Source organism: Festucalex cinctus, chromosome 10 (genome assembly GCF_051991245.1).
Source record: "Festucalex cinctus isolate MCC-2025b chromosome 10, RoL_Fcin_1.0, whole genome shotgun sequence".
In the NCBI taxonomy this organism is placed as follows: domain Eukaryota; kingdom Metazoa; phylum Chordata; class Actinopteri; order Syngnathiformes; family Syngnathidae; genus Festucalex; species Festucalex cinctus.
Genome location: NC_135420.1, coordinates 13,256,095 through 13,279,137, shown reverse-complemented (window position 1 = coordinate 13,279,137; position 23,043 = coordinate 13,256,095). Strand labels below are relative to the sequence as shown.

General features: G+C 37.8%; 1 protein-coding gene across 1 annotated transcript in view; it reads left to right on the top strand.

Moving 5' to 3' along the window:
- nr5a2 (nuclear receptor subfamily 5, group A, member 2) overlaps positions 1-23,043 on the top strand; it is a 66,521-nt gene that overhangs the window by 26,080 nt on the left and 17,398 nt on the right. Inside the window, exons 5-6 of the mRNA XM_077534894.1 lie at positions 9,903-10,022; positions 13,176-13,323. Coding sequence (XP_077391020.1) covers positions 9,903-10,022; positions 13,176-13,323 — 268 coding nt within the window. The remainder of the gene's footprint in view (positions 1-9,902; positions 10,023-13,175; positions 13,324-23,043) is intronic.

Here is a 23,043-nt window from a genome sequence, read left to right as displayed (position 1 = left end):
AGCATTCCTTTCTCTGCTGCTTTTATTTTCCTTCTTTCGTTCTACTTCTTTAACACCACACCAGGCGATTTTATGAGTCTCACATCGTTCACTCATCCTGTCAATTCTTCTGTGATTTTCATTCAAAAGGCCATAGCAGCAAACCTTGGCACCAGCTTTGGATAAATGATTCCATACATGCAAAATAAAAAGCATTCCACTAATAACGGGCTTTAGTGCCCTGCGTTCTTTTCAGATTGTCTAAGAGGGGTGTTTAAAAAAAGCATTTTTCATGCAAGGTGAAGGAATGAGCAATAAATCTCAATCTATGCTGAAAGGGGAATTTTTGAGAAAGGTGTTGACAACACTACTAAAACTACAGAAATGAAATGTGGATTCAGGAAGAATAACAAAAGAGTAAGGTAAACGGCATTCAGGTCGTGAACTGTTGTTTCAATGTTGCTCAGGCCTTTAATACACATGCTTCTCTAACACGTTAGCTTCGACAGCACTGGCGAGTGGAAAGATGCCGATGCTCTAATACAGATGCATTAATGTCAGCATCAGTCAGAAGACACAAGGTGATGCACCTTAGGGAGAAGGACGCCTCCATCTGCTCTTTTGTCTTGTGGTTTGGGGGCCTTGCTTTACATAGTAGGAAGTTCAGAATTAGCTTAATTAACTCATTCACGTTTAATTTGCCTATCAAGGGCTGTCATCCCTGGAGTTAAATCACATTTGGATGCTCAAAAAAAAAAAGGAATTTCTACAGAAAGTATCATTATTTCAACAAAGTCTGCATTTTAAAACCACATTTTTTTCAGGCGTCTCAGTACAATTGTTAAGAAGCCCTTTCTCTACTGTTCTGAATAATACAAAAGAGGGGTGGGGAGGGGTAAACCTTTAGCCTCATGCTGTCTCCGCCATCTCCTCTATTCCGGACTCCGCTTCACTTTAACACACAGACGGGCGGGCAAGCATTATGGGGTCATTTCCCACTGTCTGTCAATGAAAGTCAAACACACACACAAAAGCGCGCGTTTACATACATACATGCACATAAATCCGATCTCTCACCCTTGTCAAGAGTCATGGAGGGATAATAAAGTGAATGTACCCCCGCCTTCCCCCAACCACTTCCCCCCACTTTTAACTAACAGGCACACGCACACTATAATCTGCACCGTGTCATATTCAGACCCACCTACCTTTCACATTGGGCTCATACAACAATACACAATAAATCGCGGCATTAATTCAAATAATGATTGCAGAGTGTGAAAATCCAATGGCCCAAGCTTAATGCTTATCGGCCAGAGTAGATTAAGCTGTGGGTGTGTGTGTGTGCTTGGAGATTCTGCTGCTGACGGATCAATAGGATCCCAATGATCAGTGCTACTACAACTCATATTACACGTCATATATATATATATATATATATATAGCAGAAGAATAGAAATTTGCGATTAATTCCGTGCAGTTTTCAGGGGGAAAAAAAATGCTATATTTGGATATGTTGTTTATTATTCAGTACTAGTGATATTGAGCATGTGTGTGCGTGCATTTGAGTGAAGGAAGGAAGGTTACTTTTGGCAAAAGCAGATCCCAGGGCTGCATGTGTATTAGTGGTCTAATGTTCATGTGAATAATTGATTAGGTTCGTTCTGTGTTTTTGATAATTAGTTGATAGCTTCTTAGCTCTAAGCCTCATGATTTCTCGTGTGTGGGGGTGAGTGTGTTTGGTGGGGGTTGGCTGAAAACTATTGTGTAAAAAAGAAAAAAAAATCCTTTGTGGTTGTGTGTACAGCAACAGTATTTAATGCCAAAATTTTAGTCGATTTTTTTCATAACCAATATAGGATAATAAAAGATATATTCTGATCCTGTAGGAATTACTATACATGTAGGATAAAGTTAAATAAACGTATTTTAGTTTTACTTTACAGGTTTTTGCATATGTGGTCTCCTGTCATCTTGCAGTAGAACACCAATACCAATCAAAAACAGCTAAATAGATTGACAGAAGATTACAAGTCACAGTTTTCATACAAACCAGCTAGCATGTAGCATGCATACATTGCACACATGAAAACTTTACTCTGGATTTATTTTGTTGTCATGCCTTATTGATTTGATTTGTCTTTCATATACTTCTGCATGAAGTCAAAATGAAAAGGTAAGATTTGGTGCACTTGATTTCAGTCTCAAATTGTCTGATAGCAGATTAATACCGTACAACGGAAACTAACAAAAACCAGTACAGAGAAAACATTTTCATTAACAAAATAAAATAAAAATAAAAAATGTATATTTTTTAAAACAAAGAAATGATATCTTACGTTTATGAAAGAACTAAAACTAATTATTATTATAATAAAAGTGTTGTAATATTAATTTTTGTCAACATCATACATGAGCTTTTTGGATTAAAAGTATTTATTTTGGATTTGTTCTTCATCCGTAGCTACAGAAGAACCAAGGTCAATTGTTTGAGAATATAATCGACATATAATCCAATAATAAAACTGAAACTAAAACTAACAAAAACTCAACTAAAATGGTGCATCCCTAATTAAAAAAAAAAAAAAAAAACTTGCTCTAAAAAGTAAGAAAAAAAGAAGTAAAAAAAATGAAAAAAAAAGTAAAAAAAAATGCAATACATTAATTAATTAATTTAATTAATTAAAAAAATAATAATAAACAAATAAACTATAATGAAAAATCCCAAACGATTGTAACCCTGGAGAGGAGTGCTTGTTGACATAAACAGTTGCTTTGATGAGAATTAGCATCAACTAGTTATCAATGTCCACATTTACAATGCATACATTTTGTAACTACAGTTATCATCCTTTGATGTTTTCTCTTGTAAGCAAATGTATTTTTTGTTGCTGCATAGGGCAAAATGAGTGAGTAAAGGAGGGAAAAGTGGGGAGGGGGGTGGGGGGTCCATACATAGGTTGCCCATTCTTTTACAAACACCCGAGTGAGGATGTTGGTATGTGTGGACAGATGAGGTGAAATGAACGTGCTCAATCGAAAGAGACCCTCTCGTTCTCAGGATCAAAGGTCACCCAGCGTAGTCAATTAACGCAGTCACCGTGGGAAATGGTCAATTTCAGGGTCTCAGTATTATCAATCTGACATTGCTGAACGAACACTGAGTCAGGTTCAGACAAATGTGCTATGCAGTATTGGCACAAAATGAGAAAACGCGCAACACACTCAGATCCTTCACTGTAACACATTTACCTTGATGTGTTTCTGCGAGCACGTTTATTTATTTATTTATTTATTTATTTATTTTTTTAAATACAGCTTTCATGACATATTTTGTCTTCCTGATTGCTCAGTCTATTTTCATCAACATTATCATTCTTCTCGTCTCCAAACCAGCACCAAAATCTTTACTCCCACCCCTGCACTAACAGATTCTAAATGCCACCTGCGCATTTTCCCAGCTTTCTTATCACTCCACTAGCGGTAGGATCGAAGACCAAATGGATTGTATGCTTTGATAAACGAGTTCGTTTTGGGGAAATTAGGACGAGGAGGAGGGGGAAAAGGTAATCATTTCTTTCCATTTCAACTGTTGCTGTTCTTCCCAAGGTAGAACTCCAGCATTTACATCTTTGAAAAGCTTAAATACTATTTGGTTACTTAAGTGGATGCTTATGGACCCATCAATACAGTAGCAGTAGAATTGCATTCATTCACCTAGCTAATACCTAAAGAAAATAATAATAGTACATATGAACATTAACTTGTACCCCAAATCCGTGTATGCATATTTGTTTACCATTTAACCACCGAATCCCAAATCAATTTGAAGGGTTATAATTGTACTTTTGCCCAAAAACATGTCAAAGTCCAAAAACTGAAAAATCCAACTGAGGCCAACTTCAAAATAAAAGCCTTCTGAGTAATACATTGACGTCGATGTAATTGCCTTATTATTTGTATTTTCAAATTGACCCATGCAGCGCCTTGAAGGCATCGTGGCTCAAGGCGGCCAGCTTGACTCATCCTCACGGGACTGTTGACTTCCAAAATCAACATGAGGCCACCTCAAAATTATATTTAATTGCCAATTAAGGGTGCTAAGAAAGTTAATCAGTCAGTTAATTCATTAGTCTCTCATTGTATGATACCGCACAAGTCTCCGATGTTTGCAACTAGCCGCTAAAGCTACATTGACAACGTTTGGCGAGATGAACTGCAGCTGCATTTCAAACTCAGACAGAAAAAAAGTCCATCAATGCATTACCGTTAATAATTGGAAATATCTAAACAATGTAGGCTTTCTATCAATCTATAAAAGCTGGTATACATTAAGAACAATGATGGGTGTGCTATATAAATAAAGATGACTTGACATCATTTTTTTTTTTTTTAACGTAATTATAATCAATGGTTCAACTAGTTCTTTATCTTCCAGATTCCTTCACTGTTCACTAGCCAACGGAAGAACCCGAGGTGTTTGTTCGCTTTTGAGAAAGCTATAAATCCATCCGCGTCTGTCGTATGACTAGCTAGCTAGCGCTAAGCTAACCTAGGGTGGTTCATCCCTCCAGTCCAAGTATAATTGTGATTACATGTTTTTTTTTAAAATCCACGAGGAAATGGGTCTTGTTTTTCAATAGCTGTCTTGGTTTGAACGAGTGCTTAGAATGGGTTAATTAAATGGCTAAACTGCAAGTGAGCGCACAGGCACGGCATAATTAAGCGTTCACAACTCTCGGAGAACAACAGGCGCCGTTTCTAGGTGAATTAATGCGTGTTCCCAGGTGAATACAGGGACTGTTTGGCTCAAGGCGAACAGATGCTAAGATAGGACAGCACCAAAGGATGAGCAGCTCGACACACAGCGGCATTGAAGTCAGCTTCAAACCTCACCTGTAGTAGGCATTGATTCCCGTCCAGACGAGAGAGGAGCGCCATTTATTGTTCATGTGAATTTGAGGCAGATTAGCTCTTGGTCTCCAAATGCTACCCCTCCCTATGTGCAAAGAAAAAAAAATCATGATTTTCTCCATTCATTAACATCCACAGAAGGAGATTCCATTAATCTCTTCATTAGTCCACATCAAAAATGGAAGTACTTATTAAAATCAGATCCAGCTGCGTGCACTCGTTAAAACTGGCCGCACCGTACGCCGCTTAACAATGCTTGATGGCACGATACCAAGTCCAGGGCACAAGAAAGGGGCTAAATTTCTATCACCCCAGCCTGTTTTGACTTAGCGCCCCATGATAATTGCTCTACTTTTGGCAGGGGGCTATGAATAAACATGACGTGTGTCAAGGAGTATTTGAATGTGCCAGTTTTAATTGAATTTAATCCGCACAATGTCTGCTCTGAATCACCTTTTTCATATTCGTAATTTCCCCTCACATATTTTTCCCCATTCTTCCATTCCCAGTAAGGTTCATTCCTTCTCACTCACTCTCCTTTCTTTTTCTACATCTGGAAAATCCCATTAATCCTAGCTAGTGGTTTGAACCAAACTTATGGGCTAAGCGATTGATTTGTGTATTGATCTCACTCAGCTGAACAATCATCAAGGTGGTAAATTGGTTTCTTGGAGGATATGTATTTTTATTTTATTGCTGGCCCATGCATGTAGGAGTCCCTGCTTGGATTTTCAGACATCCTACTTTTGGTGATGAGTAGACCAAGCCTGAGAAAGTCATGCATTTAATTTGGGTGTGATGTCAGTTTGAAGCTGTTTTTCAGAAGTGTAATTCTACAATGTGAACACAGAAGCTAAAGCTTCTCATTTGGTCTTATTGTTCAAGGACACACGTACATTTGGTATTTTGTTTAGTGTAAGTAAGCTAATACAATAAACAATATTATGGATGAACTTCTCAACAAAATGGAAATTTGTGTGCTAAGTCTAACATCCCCAATCATAAAATAGAGCTACTGTTGATGAAAGAAATACTTTTGGATTAAGTAAAAATACATCTCACTAGTGTAGCAATATTTCTACGTGACATGTTTTACATTCAACTCTATTAGTTTTGACTCCGTCAGATTTGGACTCATTTTATGCTGTCTTCCAGTCAGAGGCCTACCAGTCAGTCACAATTCTGCCTGACAAAATATGAAATCAGTTTATAGTCCTATTCATTGTTCTCCTAATCCCAGTTTTCAAGTGATCTTTACATTTTCAAGTATTATCGTTAAACGCTATGCAAAACAATCAAAGTGACTATAATAATAGAAAATTGCCATTAATTTAATGCAACTTTAGGAACAAAATGTTATAGGCTACTGTCATATATAAATCTTTGTTTAAAATGATCTACCATTGTTTTTTGGGGAAAATTTTATATATTAAAAGTACTAGTGTTGAGTACTCATATTGGTATTGGTCTGAAAAAAAAAAGTAATATCAAACATCCCTACTCTCCAAAAATATTGCCACTTTTACGACTCTGATTTTCATGTTCACAAATCGAGTAGTTATACCACAATTCCAAATTGCCGTCTGTTAATAACACTATAAATTCAAAACATATCCATAGTAGTAATCGTGATAGCGACACAGTGATCTCAAGCATTCAGTTTATGACCGCCAAAGTTTGATACACTTGTCTAGATTTTCCATCATCTTGAGATAAGCTTGAACAACCAAAGAAGTACTATAAGCTTTATTGCAGGAGTCAAACAAACTGCGATTTGAACTTTGTGTTATTATGCTCTGATTAAACCAAAGAGCGATGAGCTGTAATCAGTAACTGGCAAACTGCCAATCGTTTACTGACTGCGTTTGGCCGCTTCATCTGCACAGAGATAAAGCCTAGAAACACAAAACAAAACGTCTGATGCAATGTCACTGAGTTCATATTATGTGTGGGTGCAGGGAGTAGATCTTGCAAGATCAGGCGCCACGAATGCTGCTCATTTGACAGAGCAAAAGGAAGAGCTTGTCAGGGAAACAGTTTGTGTCGCTGGTACTCAAAAGGTCAGCCAAGTGAAGAGCCAACCCCTGCGCCGCCCTTATGCTCGTCTGTCACCGCTCTCCCTTTTACAGACGGGTGTCCCCCTGCCCCTCGTGGAGGCTGCTATCACCCGCTGCCATACGCTCGCTTTGATGACCCCGACTTCTTGTCAGAAAGTTGCTTCCAGGCAGGCAGTCAGGACAGCCCTTTGATGAGGACCCTAACACTTGCTAAAAGCGGGGTGGCGTTTGAAGATCTTGGGCGTTACATGTACCCGTTCTTTCACATACACACAATTACACTAGCTTCCAGGGACTTTAAATTCGGGGGGCAGAAAGAGGAGGATCGGCGAGTGGCTCAAAGAAACCCCTCCTTTGAAGGCCTTCAGTGCTGTCTGATGGTTTTAATGAAGTCATTTGAATTTTTGCTTTCGTCTTTAGCTGGTGATGCCTCGAATATGGGACCATAAAACTGATGTATATAAAAACCAACAACAACAATGGGCATCTGACATGCGTATAGTATTTAAATAGCATCAAAATAATTGCATTTAATTTTGATTCAAATGAAATTCATCTACAGTAGACCACTAATGCTATTTAGGAAAAGCCGCAGCATATTCCCTACAACATTCCATCGGATTTAGGAAGAGGCACAGTTTAGCAAAGACTGACACATTTGCACTTAAAACTAGATGCAGAACTCTCCAGTCATTTAGCGTTAGCTGTGGTGGTGGAATGTTGTTCTTGAAAGGTAAGCATAATATGTTTTACATTAGTTAAGAGTCGTAACAACTAAGGATGTAACGATAAGGACTAGGGGTGTGAATTGCCTAGTACCTGACGATTCGGTCACGATTTGATTCGATACCGATTCATCCCGATACGAATTTATAAGTCGATTGTTGCGATTTTTTTTTCATTCAAATTTAGAAAATACTAATCAGTAAGCTTGTAGAGTGTAAGATTTATATGAAAATGTATTATTTATTTATCTGAAATTTCAGTCTTATAGAGGTTGTAATCTGTTTCATGTTTGAACAGCATTAAAATAAAATATTAAGGCTTAATGTTCCGTTCATATAACATTCTTCCATGCTCAAGGTGTGAATCCTAACCCGAAGTCAGACGTTTTGTTGAATATTTTTCCATTAAAAATGGAAGTTTAAAAATCGATTCACACACACACACACACAAAAAAAAAAAAAAAAAAAAAAAAGGCAATGATGATAAGACGTTGAATCGGTCAGACTACCGAATGAACAATTCTGAGCTCTTTAAAAAAAAAAAAAAAAAAAAAAAAAAAAAAAAAAAAAAATCGATTTTTTTTTTTAATCGATTCGAGAATCGCGCGATGTAGTATCGCGATATATCGCCAAATCTCTTTTTTTTAACACCCCTAATAAGGACAATATCGTGATATTGTGATATTAAAACTGCCACAATATCGTCGTCGTCATATTCACAATATTTTAAAGGAACACATTTGTTAAAAAAGTCAGGTTGATTTCCATTTCTACAGTTCTAGCACCCTCTGGTGGCTAGTTTTGTCGTGCAATTGAATTTTCATTAGGGGTGTTTTGGCCCTTCTATGTTTAATATATACGCTAATTGTCAGATGAAGGGGGACGTAATATGCCTGTGAACCGAGTCAATATGTGGAGGAGCTCAATGTTTGCGTGCATTAACATGTAAGCGCCTCAATATTCTTATTAGATATTGTAGGTTGTTTATATGCATTGCTGTTATATACAAAAGCACGATATTGTGTGTTTATATAGTCTTTTATTTATGTATTTATTTATTTATTTATTTATTTATTTAATTATTTTGAATTTATTTTTTATTTTATTTTTTTTTTTACAATATTGCGACCTTTGTTAAATATTGCCAACAAGTATTGCCCACAATATCGTGATAATTATTGTATCGTGCACGTCATATCGTTATAATATCGTATCGTGGTGTTTGGATACCGTTACATCCCTAATAAGAACCCTAATCAACATTGGACTCCAGTTGCCAATCAAAAATAATAAATGGTTTTACTGCTTTAACAAATGCAACCGCACCAAGTCAGTTCAACAAATAGAAATAGATCTGTGTGCAAGTTTCCCATCACACAGGTACAAGAACGCATTCCTTTTCATGGTACCCACGCTTGCACCTGCTTCTTTGGCCAGCCATTAACATTGATCCACATTCCTCACCATCCTCGCTGTCGTTGATACTGAAGACCAAGTTCTCACATCCTGCCATCAAAGCCAAAGACAAACTCCTGACACCAAAGAACAACAGTACCCAGGACGATACATTACTTCTAAGGACATAACATAGGGCAATGTTTGTTGATGCAAAAAAAAAAAGAAAAAGAGATATTTTCCTCATTCCTTTTTTCCCCCAATGCGGACTTTTTTTGTTTGAGTCTCTCAATTGTGAAGTAATGATTAACATGGCCAAGCATGGGAAGAGGTTGGCTGTTACAAAGGAAGATGTTGTTTTGGTGCACTGTTTGACCTGACCTGCTTTCCAAAGCTCACCTGCGAGGTCCCTGGGAGCCAGCGGCTGCAATTCAGCAGGCGTAAATGGGACCAGTCATTGGGACCAGTAGGATTACTCAGAAACTGTTGACAATGGACAAACAGAGAAACCTGCGCCAAAACCTGTTGAAGGGGAACACAGTAACACAAGTGAAATGAATGTGGAAAGATTCATATGAGAACACTTTGAATCATGTGGAAGGGAGTTTTGGTCAAGTTTGAAATAAAGTATTTACATTAAAAACAGTATGAAAGTAGTCAATATCAGTTGACCTGTACAACCTGTGAGCAAGTGTACACAATAACAGCTGATGGGATACATTTTGCTGAATCTTTTTTTCTTCTTTGCACAATTATGGGACTACATACCCCCAAAAGTGTCAACAATATTTTGACTGGAAATTTATGGGCTTTTTTTCCTATCCTCAACCAGGTTGATGACCAGATGAAGCTTCTGCAGAACTGCTGGAGTGAACTCCTCATCCTGGACCATGTCTTTAGGCAAGTGATGCACGCCAAGGAGGGCTCCATTCTATTGGTCACTGGCCAGCAGGTGAGTTTTTGCAAACCAGAACCCAAAAGATTGATTTCTTCAAACTACAGCCATTGGTTGAGAGAAGTGATGATGAGGTGAAGATGTGGATACAGATTAAAGAGATTTTCTTTCAAAAGTATGGAGAACCAAAAATGCCAACATAATAAACAAATAAAATAAATAAATAAATAAATAAATAAATAAAGTGAAAATACAAACAGATATATCAATGGAAATAAAATTAATAAAAATATATATATACATAAATAAATAATATAATTAATAATAATTAATAAAAAATAAAAACAAATGATTAAAAAAATAAAATGAATATAAAAATAAGTGCAGAAATTAAATACAAAAATAAATATATAACTAGAATTAAATGTCAATCAATAAAAAAAAACTGCTCTGCTCTCATATTTATATATTTATGCTGCAGACAGTTAGCATGAACTGCATCATAAAATGTTAGTCTGTCATTTAAGCACGTTCAAAAAAAAAAAAAAATAAAAAAAAAAAAAAGTTTACCGTAGTTTTTTTTTTTTTTGGGGGGGGGGGGGGGGGGGGTGCACATAGCTTGCCGCATTTAGAAATACGTTTTTTGCCATTGTGGGAGTGAACATAGCTGATTTACTTCACAGCCAATGTTAAGTGGGCACTTGGTGATCACCTTCCACCCTCGATCATGTGTCCGTGTGCGACAATTTGCACCGTCTGCCAAATTCCTAAAAACGTTGAAGGAATCTTGCACGGCACAAAATCATGATGTGTCAAAGTTTAATTTTGAGGGCACTTGCAACGTACAAATATGAATCCCATTGAGGATATGCTGAAAATTCTGAAAATTAATAAATGAATTAATGACTCCATAGGATTTGTTTCCTTAAAAGTTTTTGTCCATTGCAAAAAATAGCTTTTTTTTTTACGTTACCACTCAAATGTATATGCATTTTAAATAAGTAGTATAATGCATCATGTAATGTATTTATTTTGTACGTTAAGCACATTTGCAAATATAATTTTCATTCATATCAGATGCCCCATTCATTATTTTTTTTACATTGACCTCAAAACAAAGTGAACATGAATGTAATGCAATTCTCAAGGTCGCCAACATCGAGGCAACTGTGTGTTTTCAAAGGAGACTGCAGTAGTTCTTTTTTCCTGTCATAGGCTCAAACATGAAATGGAGCTTATTAAAATGCATTCAAAGATAAAATGACAAATGGGGTGAGCTGTTGAAAGCTTAAGCAAGGCCTCACAGCGCCGTCCCAGTTTCCAATATGATGACTCTGATATTTTGACAGCCCAGTACTGCTGGTGTCCATGAAATTTAAATGACAAATATTTAAGTGGAAAAAGAAAAGAAAAAACAAAAGTTCCATGACCAACTGCATCTTATTTGCTTTGAGAGCACTACGAACACACACAAACGCGCTTCAAACCAGTCTTCCATACATTGTGGTTCAGGATGGATTTAAATTTGACTGAAGGTTTATTTATATTTACCCAGCATGTGTCCACAAGAGGAATAATAAAGTAGGATTGATTGACTGATTGATATGCAGGTCACTTGGGTTAGTGCTAACTCTGCTATAGTGGCGTTATAGTGTTTTCCCCTTTCTTTGTACTTCAGGCCAGGAGGCAATAACCTAAGGCATCACCATCAACAGTCCAATCCTTCAATGAAGTTATTTCATGCACAGTTGATTTTATGTAAATTGATTGACACTTTGGAAAGGGGGCAGCGTCTGCCTCTCACTTCAGCCATAACTCTCTCCTTTATGAATGGGGGAGAAGAAAGGGAAGTACAAAAGCAGTTGGGAAAAGAATGGGGGGGAGAAGAAATGTGCTATAGGGATTGGAGCACATACACTATTAGAATAAAAGTGCATCACTATTCCTTTAGGAATATGATGACTGATATGGTTGGGCACCTGGCACTTGGCTTCTACGGTACAAAAATATATCTGTACCTTTTTGGCCCACTGACCGTGTAGTCTAGCAATTTGGATTCCTTAGTGCAGACTGGACTTTTAGTGATCCAAGTAACTCTTGCTGCTTCTCAGCTCGACAAACGGAAGAGGAAGCAGGAAGTTTCGCTGAACATTTTCAGACTACAATCAATTGCAATACAATCAATTGCAATGTTTGAAATTCTTCTGTGTTGTAATTGCATATTGAAGCACACACAGACCCTCCATGAGGAAAATGCGTGCAGTCAATTCTGATAATGAATTGTCAATAAATATAAAAAAAATATATATATACGTTGCTGTTAAATTTACTCCCAGCCATTTTCACAGAAGCAATCCCGTTCGCTCCCGGGCCGTTTTACTGAATTTTAATTGATTTTGAAAGGCCCACAGAATATTGTGCTCAATTGTTATAAAAGCATGGAATCTATCAAAAGAAAGATTCAAGTCTCTTCTTTCATCAGGAAAAAAAAAAAGTATGTTTCTATCTGTTACCGTTTTGCAGCAATTAGCATTAGAAGACAGCTAAGTTTCATCAGTTTTCACAAATCTATTCAAAATTGTAAGTAATTTAGCTTTTTTTCTAGATGGCCCTGGTTGATCTCCTTTGCTCTGCTGCCACCTGCTGGCCGTTTGTGTAATAACTACCATTTCTGCGACCGTTCTTTGCAGTTGAGAGGCTGCATCAAAGCCTTCTGTATGCTTTAGCATAAACAAACAAACAAAAAACGTTTAAATACGTCTTTGGGACACTTAAAACATTTAAAAAAACGTATTTACACGTTATTGGGAGCAAATGAGTTAATAGTGAGTGGCAGCTACTTGCATCCCAGACAAAAGTGATATGGCTGATATCTATCTATCTATCTATCTATCTATCTATCTATCTATCTATCTATCTATCTATCTATCTGTCTATCCATTTGTCTGTCTCTCTCTCCAGCTCTCTCTCTCTCTCTCTCTCTCTCTCTCTCTCTCTCTCTCTCTCTCTCTCTCTCTCTCTCTCTCTCTCTCTCTCTTTCCATCATCTGACATTTTGGTCAGTGTAAATGAACACATTTTATCTACAGCACTTGAAAGAATAAGGGCAGCCAATAAGTGGAGCTTTTATAGCACCACTACTTGTTTTACTCGTATTGATTGTTGCAGAGAACCATACAGAAATTCAACCCTATTTTCTTTCTTTTTACAGGTAGACTATGCAGTGATTGCATCCCAGGCTGGGGCCACTCTCAATAATCTATTAGGCCACGCCCAGGAACTGGTGGCTAAATTACGTTCTTTGCAAATGGACCAACGGGAGTTTGTCTGCCTGAAATTCCTGGTCCTCTTCAGTCTCGGTGAGTCCAAACAGAAGGATTGGAGGGATGAAAAACCTTCACAAAATTGCCACTCCGTGAGCCGGCACCTTACCGTGGTGGAGGGGTTTGCGTGACCCAATGATCCTAGGAGCTATGTTGTCTGGAGCTTTATGCCCCTAGCAGGGTCACCCATGGCAAACAGGTCCTAGGTGAGGGGCCAGACTAAGCACGGCTCAAAAACCACTTATGATCTACAAATTATTGGGAATTGCATGACCTCCATTGAATAATGTGGACTGGGCAACCAGTCTTTTTTGGACCTTAATTGTTTGGTTGCTGTATTAGACTTGTATTGGGGACATACGTATATATTTACAACTGAGATGTTGGTGCCCAGGTTTTTTTTGCTACTTGTTTCCAATGTTTGAAATAATTTCTGGGAATGATATTGACTGCAAACTCATTACGAAGCAGACTGGATTACGTTTTAGGATCAAAGATCCTAGAAGGAATGGGGTGGCGAGTGGCGGGTGATGGGAAATATAAGAGAAAGGAAAACAGAAATTGGGAAGTTGAAGAGATACGTTTTGATAGAATAAGGGTTAGCTTGGTGGTGTGTGGGGGTGTGCATGCGTGTGTTCCCAAAGTGGTTATCCGTGGTCTAAACTGAGGTCAGACATTGCCAAGAGACTATGATATCTATTTCCAAACAAGATTTCTACAAGTAGTCTCTGAGGGACGCACACACTCACTCACATACACACACACAAAGTACCAATACTTCTACAATACCAATACTCCTGTTTGCTTCTTTTGCCTAAAAACAAAGAGTCAGTTCTAATAAACTGCTTGTATCTTGAAATTTGGTGATCACTGAATTCATGTTTGATGTTCCTGTCATTTGCAAAGTGGCAAAATGAGCTGGGTGGAATTCCGAGAAGAGTACAGGAGAATCCATGTGCATGTGCATGCGTGTTTGTTGAGAGCGTGCATCTGTGTGTGAGTTAGTTTTGTTCGGCATGTGTCTTCACGCGGCATAGGGTTTGCAGGGGCTCAGGGTCTAAATTATTTGGCAGAAACATCATCCATAATGAAAGACTGACCTCAGGGATGTGTATAGCCCCCGGCAGTGCCTGTTTTCCAGCATTGCCCGAGTCTCCCACAGAAGAAACCCGACACAGGTGGCGTTGCATTTGCTGAGGATATTTGTGGTGGAAGTGCCGGTGTTTGGACTCAGCAATGCAAAGCCGGGAGATTTAGCATCGATTCACAGTGCACACAGCTGAGCAGAGGTGTGCGATTGATGGGCTGATCTGAATATGTGTAATGGAATGAGAAAGCAAATCTCACAGTAGTGCCTTGCGTACCGCCAGCAGCACCAATTAATACGGATGTAGCTAAATGAGGCATGAAAGTAGGTTTGTGTTGGCTGCTGAGCGTTGAAATGAGCTCAAAAGAGGGACGAATAATTTAATGTACAATGATGAAATTAAGCAAGGTTATTTAAACAAATGCAGTGAACCAGGTTTCATTTCAGAATCCACTTTTTTTAAAACTCAGATTTAATTCATAAAATGTGATATGAATGTTACAAAATAATCATACGAGCTACTAACATGTCCCTCCCCGATACAACTTGTCAGCTGTTTAACCACATCAAGCTGTCACCCACCCTATCTGTGGCCTGGGTGCTTTCCAATGCTTTTTGTATGTTGGCACGAGTCGGGTCTTGTGCCTCCTTTTCAGCACCCTTCCACTAGAACTCTGCCAGATTGGCAAACCGTATCTTGGCTTGACGACTTTCCTACCTCAGTTTTTAGAGAATGGGCTAGTGAAGAACATTTTGCATTTTGGTAGAAAGCTACTGTAAGTCCAAATAAGAATATAAGTTTTTAAAAATCTATTATCATTCAAAACGTCTTGCATTTTTCCCCATAACTAAAAACTAGGGGTGTCAGGCAATTAAAATTTTTAGTTGTAATTAATCGTATGACTTCAATAGTTAACTCACGATTAATCACAAATTTTATATCAGTTCTAAATAAAATATTTTTTTTCCAAGTTTCACACTTTTTGTTAACATAAAAGTGGAAAAAAATAAACTAATAGAAATATGGCTGCATCTTTTAGTTATTGATACAGTAATTTCACACAAATGTATAAAATTGAGCTAAAATTAATTGATGTACTTTACTGTAAAAACGAGTATGATATTGATTTGTGTTGAGGTCATTTTTCTGCCACTAGATGGCATAATTGCATTTGTAAGATGCTGCTGACAGCTTCTTTTCATATTAAGAGCTATCTAATATTTACAGTAATATGAAGTAAATTCTGCACATTTTTAAAATTGTCTCCACAAATATGGGATATTATTAAATTTATTACGGCTAAATTTTGATGTGGGCAAGTCTGCCGCATTGCGACTGGAAGATCCCCCAGTACAGGCTTTCCAGGTGAGGGGCGGCCATTAATCGCGCGTTAAAGAAATTAGTGGCGTTAAAGGAACATACAGTACATCTTACATTGGTGAAATCTGGCAAGTTTGTCTCATGCAGTGTGCGAGCCCCCATCCCGCCCCACATACTTTTGTTAGAATGAAAACCAATGTGCTGGAACACGCAGATTGCACGGGGGGCCGGCTGCTTCCTCAGGAACGGCCAACCTACCAGATTATGTCCTTGGGAGAGATACTAGATGTGGGGGTAGGTATTAAGTTAATTAGCCCCACTGTGCAGAACAACTTGCTCACAGACGCATCTTCAGAAATAAAATAAAAAAATGCAGATAACTACTTGCTTGTTTAATATCACACCTGTTGGGGGGCAGGTACTCCAGAGAGCTCCACCTCCACATGTGCTAATCTACTGTCGTGTATTAATGTATTCCTGTTTGCTGAGGTTGTTTTTTGTTTGTTTGTTTATTTTATTCTCAAAATCCATGCTCCCCTTAGACGCGCTCAGTATGGAATTGTTTATTTTGTTGTATTTATCTCTTTTGTTTTCTTTTCATCTGCGAAAACGAGGTGCTGTAAAAGATGAGTGACAATCGGACACCGATTTTTCAAGGTTTCTGAGACAGGCTGTGGTCCAGTGACGATAAAGCGATTCTGATTCTGATAATTGAGTGTAAATGAAGATGTGAAATTTGGTGCTGACCAAACTTGGATCATTTGACCTTAGCCATTTTTGCTGGTTTAGTGATAGTTGCAGTTTTTGGTGTTGTGGTGAAGTGTGCATTTGGTCCCACGTATGATTATATAAGACAAACTGCCCTCATTTGAGCTAGCTCTTTGACATTCTATGGTCTATAGTTGCCTGTAATAATTGTTCAATTAATCATTACTCTAGCACCTAACGATCAGTGATATGGAATAATGGAAATCCTTTTCAATTTTTCTGTGCCTTTACCTTGACTTGTTCCATTATTTCCCATACTGGGCGGGCAGTCAGTCTTCCCCGACAACAGAACTCTTAGTTAAGCCAGTTGTCGATAAAGCGAGAGCGGTATAGATGTCACTCCAACTGAGCGAAGACTTGTCCTGACCTGAGTTTGACCGTCTTTTTTCAGTCTTGGTATTATTTCCTCACTGTCTCACTTTATCCATCTCCTTCGATGGTGTCCTCTCTATCTGCTGTCATTCTTTTCTTGTCTCAAGTGAAGGCTTTGGCCCTCTATCAAAGAGGGAGATGATCACTCTGCTAGCATTGATCTCTGTGTGTGGAACGGTGAGCAACGGCCATATGTGCGCTTGTATGTGCGGCAGTAAAGTCACAGCCGTTAAAGCTCGAGCGAGATGAACTAAAGCCCGGGTCAGAGTTCAGTAAAGAATTACTACTAGTTGTCTGGTGACAGAACACTGTTAATGGGTCTTTGATTTCCTTTTAAAAGTCTTAAGTGCTTAATAGAAATACTGCCAAGCTGCTGTTTTATACGATCATCAGGAGAAAGGTAAGCATAGAAGTGGCATCTGGGCTTAAAAAAATATTATTATTTTTTTCCCACTATTAGTTGACAATTAAAACAATATAACCTGCTGATTGCTTTGCGAGTTCTACAGTGCTCTGCTGTTTAGTTCTTGCATTATAATGTGTGGGGGGAACTGACAGAGAAAAAAAAAGGAAAGAAAATCACTTATCAATGTTCTCAAATGTGGTGTTTGATGTAAATTCCCTCAGCCAGAGACAGACAGCCCTCATATTGGCAAAGCACTTGCAGGCTCAGGGGTCAGAGCCTGCTCTGCCAACAAACGACCGGGCTCTGCGGGTCGGACCACGTCAGCTCTAATTGGCTCAGACGTGCACTGCCAGTCCTCGTCAGCTGGGAGGAGAACCAGAGGAGCTGTCAAAGCAGTGCTGAGTGCTAAATACTCCCAGCAGAGAAGTGAGAGTTGTGGACACAACTTGGAATAATGCTCCCAAATTCTAGTGTTTAGGGGCAACAAAAAAATAAAAACAAAGTTGATAGAGAGGTAAATTATTTGGAGGTCTACTGATAATGGTGCACTCTTGGACTTTTTTCATTTCATATCCAGCGTTAAGTTCCAAATTTCACCCTTGTAGAAGTTGTATGAATTAGCTTCATCAAAAATATCTGCTTTCACAAAAATAACATTGTTGGAGTGATATTCAATTTACAATATGTGTATTGTTGTATAAAACTATACTGCAATTCTGAGAGCTGCTTCTATAATTTGTTGACCTTGTTTAGCTATATGACAAGTGAAACTCATTAAACGTACTTCAACAATACAATAGTAAACAACTTAAATTAACATCTTTGACAGTGTGAAAGCTAAATTTTGAAAGGAAACATTTTTATACATCATTTATATGCCAGTTGATAAAAAATAGACTGTGGTCAATGTCTCACACAAAAATATTTCATTGTATAATTTATAATTCAATTTGTTATCCATTACTTACTTACTACTTATCCTCCAATTTAATGTGAGATACAAATCCACATTTATTTATTTATCTCTAATCATACTTCTGTCACTGCTCCTTCATTTTTTTTTCAACAGGGACATCTTGACTTTATAACTCACTGAACCTCTGCAGACGAGAAGACAAACATGGTAAATGTGACTGACCTAAAAAACAAAACTAAACAGGACAGTATCTCTATTTCACGTCATGTCTGTCTTTATAGTGCGTAAGAGGCAAAACTAAAGTCCCAATCAGGTGGCTCCTAATTAAGCAACAGCCGTAGCTGCTCAGAATCAATCTGCTGATCCCTGACCAGGTTGTTCATACAGCCCATCCCAGCCTCCATTCCCAATACGCCTAGCAAATATTCATTTCCTGAAATGAACCGAATCATTTAAATTCGTCGGGGCATTGATTAACATAAGAACACGGCAACAGTTCGATATTTGCTCCCAATGGGACCAATGTGAGGGCCAAATAATGGAGCGTGTAAAAGGCACAACACTGTGCAACTTCATTAAAAGCAGCACAATAGATGTTTTATATCGTATGTTTTTTTTTTCTTTTGCAGTATGGAATTATCATACTGTTCATAGTAAAAGCACTTTGTACTAAGTTGGTAGAGTGCAGATCACCGCCAACCCTTTAACAGTCCTAATTTAGATCAGGAGCTGCTCCAAAATGTGATTCTTTGGCCCATGCTGACCTCTCAATTGGACATTGTTCCAACATTTATTTATTTTTTGGCAGATGTGGGAGTAAGTCACATAGTCTATGTCATAACCTTCACATTTCAAGCAAGTCCCAAATTACTGTAGAAAAAAAAAAATAAAAATCAAGTCGAGGCGAGTCAAGTCATTACTTGGTTCAAGCAAAACATGAAAAGTCAGTCACAACATATATTAGAGTGAAAAGAAAATATTTTTTTCACTGATCATAGCAGAGAAAAAATAATTTACAGCTCTAAAAAAATTAAATGAACATACAAAAAAATACATTTACATCTCTAAATATTAAATGAGCAATTAAAGGGTATGAAATAAATGTACCGAATCTATAAATCGAACACGTACATGAATGTTGATGCTACCAATCTAACACTGTTAAACATTAACATGTTATACGGTATTAGGGAGTAAATTGTAATTGTAATCATTTAAAAACTACATTACTACATTATTACATTAATTTAAGTGCCAATCTGTTTCCCAAATACATAAATATGTGTCAATGGGTGAATGATAAGCATTAACTTTGTAGACACTTCACTATATGAAGTTCAATCTAGCTGGTAATGCATTGCCACATCAAATATGGCCGCCAGACAAGCAACTCAAAGTGGAGTCTATGTATAGGCCTACATGCCAATGCTTAAATAAATTACAATCGCTTCTTTTATGGAATAGTTTCAAGATTACAGCCTCCGTAATGTGTAATCTCTCACTTTATTGTCCTCTCAATTAAATGCATAACTGACGTGAAGTTCAATTAATATTTAACCAGCTATTGGTGAGCTAAACTGTGAAGCTATCTTAGCTAATTTAGCTTAAGAGTTCACATATCTATCTCACCTGTGTCTGATAGATGAAGGTAAACATCATAGATGTGTCTCTCATCTACGAGTTGCAAATTTTCCATGTTGCTTTTGTCGTTCTCCCGGTATCATAAAAAAAAAAAAAAAAAAGAATCTATACATCTTTAGGGCATCTTCCCTGACACAAGTCACAAGTCATGCTTTCACTGATGTTTGTTTTTTCACTTTTCCGTTTATAAATATACAATCCGAATTGAAACGAAAGAAAAAGAGTGCCAACTTCCGGAAATGACACTCACGCAGAGTGCATAATGCATAAAATAATTCATGTGTCTGAAAGGTGGCATTATTTGTTTCGTATGTACTCTCTGAGTGTTAGTTATTTATGTGAGTGACATCTCGCATGTGTGATTGTGTGACCGTCAGACAGCAGTTAGTGGATTGGTGCAATGACACCAGTAATGGAAAATACAGTGGTGGTGATTGCAGTGGGGTGTATACCATAGATTTATGTATAAGGCTAATAAAGAGCAATCTATGCACAACACATCGCCTTCTTCATCACTCTGCTTTGACTGTCGGGTAAAGTGCTGGGCAAACACATGCTGATTGAAAACTATTGGACTGTCATCTACTTTTCAAACAAATCTTTTTACCAGCCATCAGCATCCTACAGTTTTCATTCTGAGGCAGCAAACCAACAAATAAAAAAGTCCTTCACCGTTTACTCAAACTTTCTAGCCAACAGCTCCAAACTCAACTAATCAAGTTTGAGTGTCCAGACTTTTCTTTCATCTTATTCTGTCTCATCAGGAGTAGGCGGAAATATGCCCTAAAGCAATGAACCTAATATTTGCACCTATTTTCTCTCAGTTTTAGCCTAAGAAATATAACGTACCTTCCACTTTGTAGAGAATTCGGTGTAATCAGGCTTCGGAAAAGGCTTTCAGAATTTATGAAGCAATAAAAGCTCCGGCTTGCCATCATTACAGATTGCAGGCTGTTGTCATTAAGACCTGTTGTGGTGACTTTTTGTGTAGTTGTGGACAGATAGTCACACTCAATCTTCTTTTTCTTCTGTCTTACACTTCACTGACTAAAACCCTCAATTCTCAGCATTCATTCACACAGTGTCTTTTTAATCTTAAGCTAAAACTTCCCCTTTTTTTAAGTTCTTTAATTTTCATCAAATGTTTTAGTGTAATTTGAATCACTTGTACATTTATAACCATTCTTATTTAACTTTAAAAAAATGAACAAGTGTATATTGCTATTTCTCTATGGGATATTAATGTGACTTGACCTGATACACTTAATGCAGTATGATATGAAACTCATTTTGTACAGTATTAAAAATGTTTTACTTTTCTAAATGCATGTACATTCCTGTGTTGAAAACCAGATTGCCAGGCAGTAACATAACAATACAGTGTAGTGTATATTTTCATTTTCCAAGCAGTACAAATCCCTAAAAGTATGTTTTTTCCCAATAACTTCCATATTTACCAGCAGTGTTACATATTTAGCAGAACCGCACTAGCGTGTATATAATGCATACAGATGCAGCAGTTGTAAAGCGAGGTTGCAACACCTTGTCACTCCTCTGTCACAACCATAACACGTGCAGCACCACCTTGCTTGTCTTATCTCCGTATTGTGAAAGCAGTTTAGTGGCACTCGCATTTAGAACACATTGTAACCTACTTCACCTCTCTAACCAGGGACGCACGAGTATCAATACCAGATATCATTGGTATTATGATATAAGGCCGACACCTGGCCTTATATCAAGGTATTGATTCTTGGCTTGCGATTTTGGCCAACACAAGAACTAGAAATGAGAAGAATAGAGAATTGCCATTAAAGAAATGCAAACGGAAATATAGTTGTAGGGTCTCCCATGCTAGAATGCAATGAACTACTTAGAAAGTTTCTCATTTGCACAAGATAGTTTCCCTGTTGTGCTAATTACAAAGTTTCTCGTTAACATGAAAAAGTTTTCTCATCCTAATGAGAGACATATTTCAATTCACCCCCTGATGTCACTTAACTCATTTGCTCCAAATAACGTGTAAATACGTTTTTTAATGTTCTAAGTGTCCCAAAGACGTATTTATACGTTTTTTTTGTTTGTTTTTTATGCTAGAGCATATAGAAGGCTTTGATTCAGCCTCTCAACTGCAAAGAACGGTTGCATAAATGGTAGTTATTACACAAACCGCCAGCAGGTGGCAGCAGAGCAAAGGAGATCAAGCAGGGCCATGAAGAAAAAAAGCTCAATTACTTACAATTTTAAATAGATTTGTGAAAGCTGATGAAACTTAGCTGTCTTCTAATGCTAATTGCTGCAAAACGGAAACAGATAGAAACATACTTTTTTTCCTGATGAAAGAAGAGACTTTAATATTTCTTTTGATAGGTTCCATGCTTTTATAGCCATAAAACACAATATTCTGTGGGCCTTGCAAAATCAGTCAAAATCCAGTAAAACAGCCGGGAGCGAACGGGACTACTTCTGTGAAAATGGCTGGGAGTGAATGAGTTAAGGGACTCTGTAAAAATGCTACATTGGGATTATGAAGGTCAGGGGTGCCCATAAGTCCGGTCCTTGAGAGCCCCTATCCAGCCGTTGTATTTGTTGACCAATTTTATGTATCAAAAGTACTCGTGATTACTCGAGTCGAGTCAAGTGGTATTAAACATCCCTATCTCCAACCATGCAGGAACTATCCTCCATGGTTACTAAATAACTACTCAAGCATCACAACTAGACATATGACTAGACTAGACTATAGACTAGTTAGACATGTTTGTAAAAGTTTTCAAAAGAAAAAGATGGTTACTCAGTAACTACTCAAGCAACACAACTAGACATGTGACTAGACGAAAGTCTAGAATATCTGTTTGTAAAAGTTTTTCAAAAGAAAAAGACTCTTCTCTCCTATTCCTCTGACGATGTCCTGTTCTCTCGTATGGGGTGATTTAAGGTGGTCCAGCGAAATTGTTGCCCAGCATCTCTCCCGTCCATTCTCCCTGTGCCTTATTACACGCTGTCAGTTTATTATAAAACATTAGGAAAGCAGAGGGACACTTGCAGTTACTGTCCTATCGATCGGCACGGATAGATTCTGTGATTTAGAGTCCGCCTCGGCTCGTGCCCGCCGTGTTCTCGGTCTCCCATTTGCTTTGGCTATTGATGTTTCAACATTAACAGTTACAAGCTGCTACAGAAAATCAATTCTCAACTTTTATTACCGTCTGGATAACGCTGAGGGGCCCCCCTGCCAGCCCATA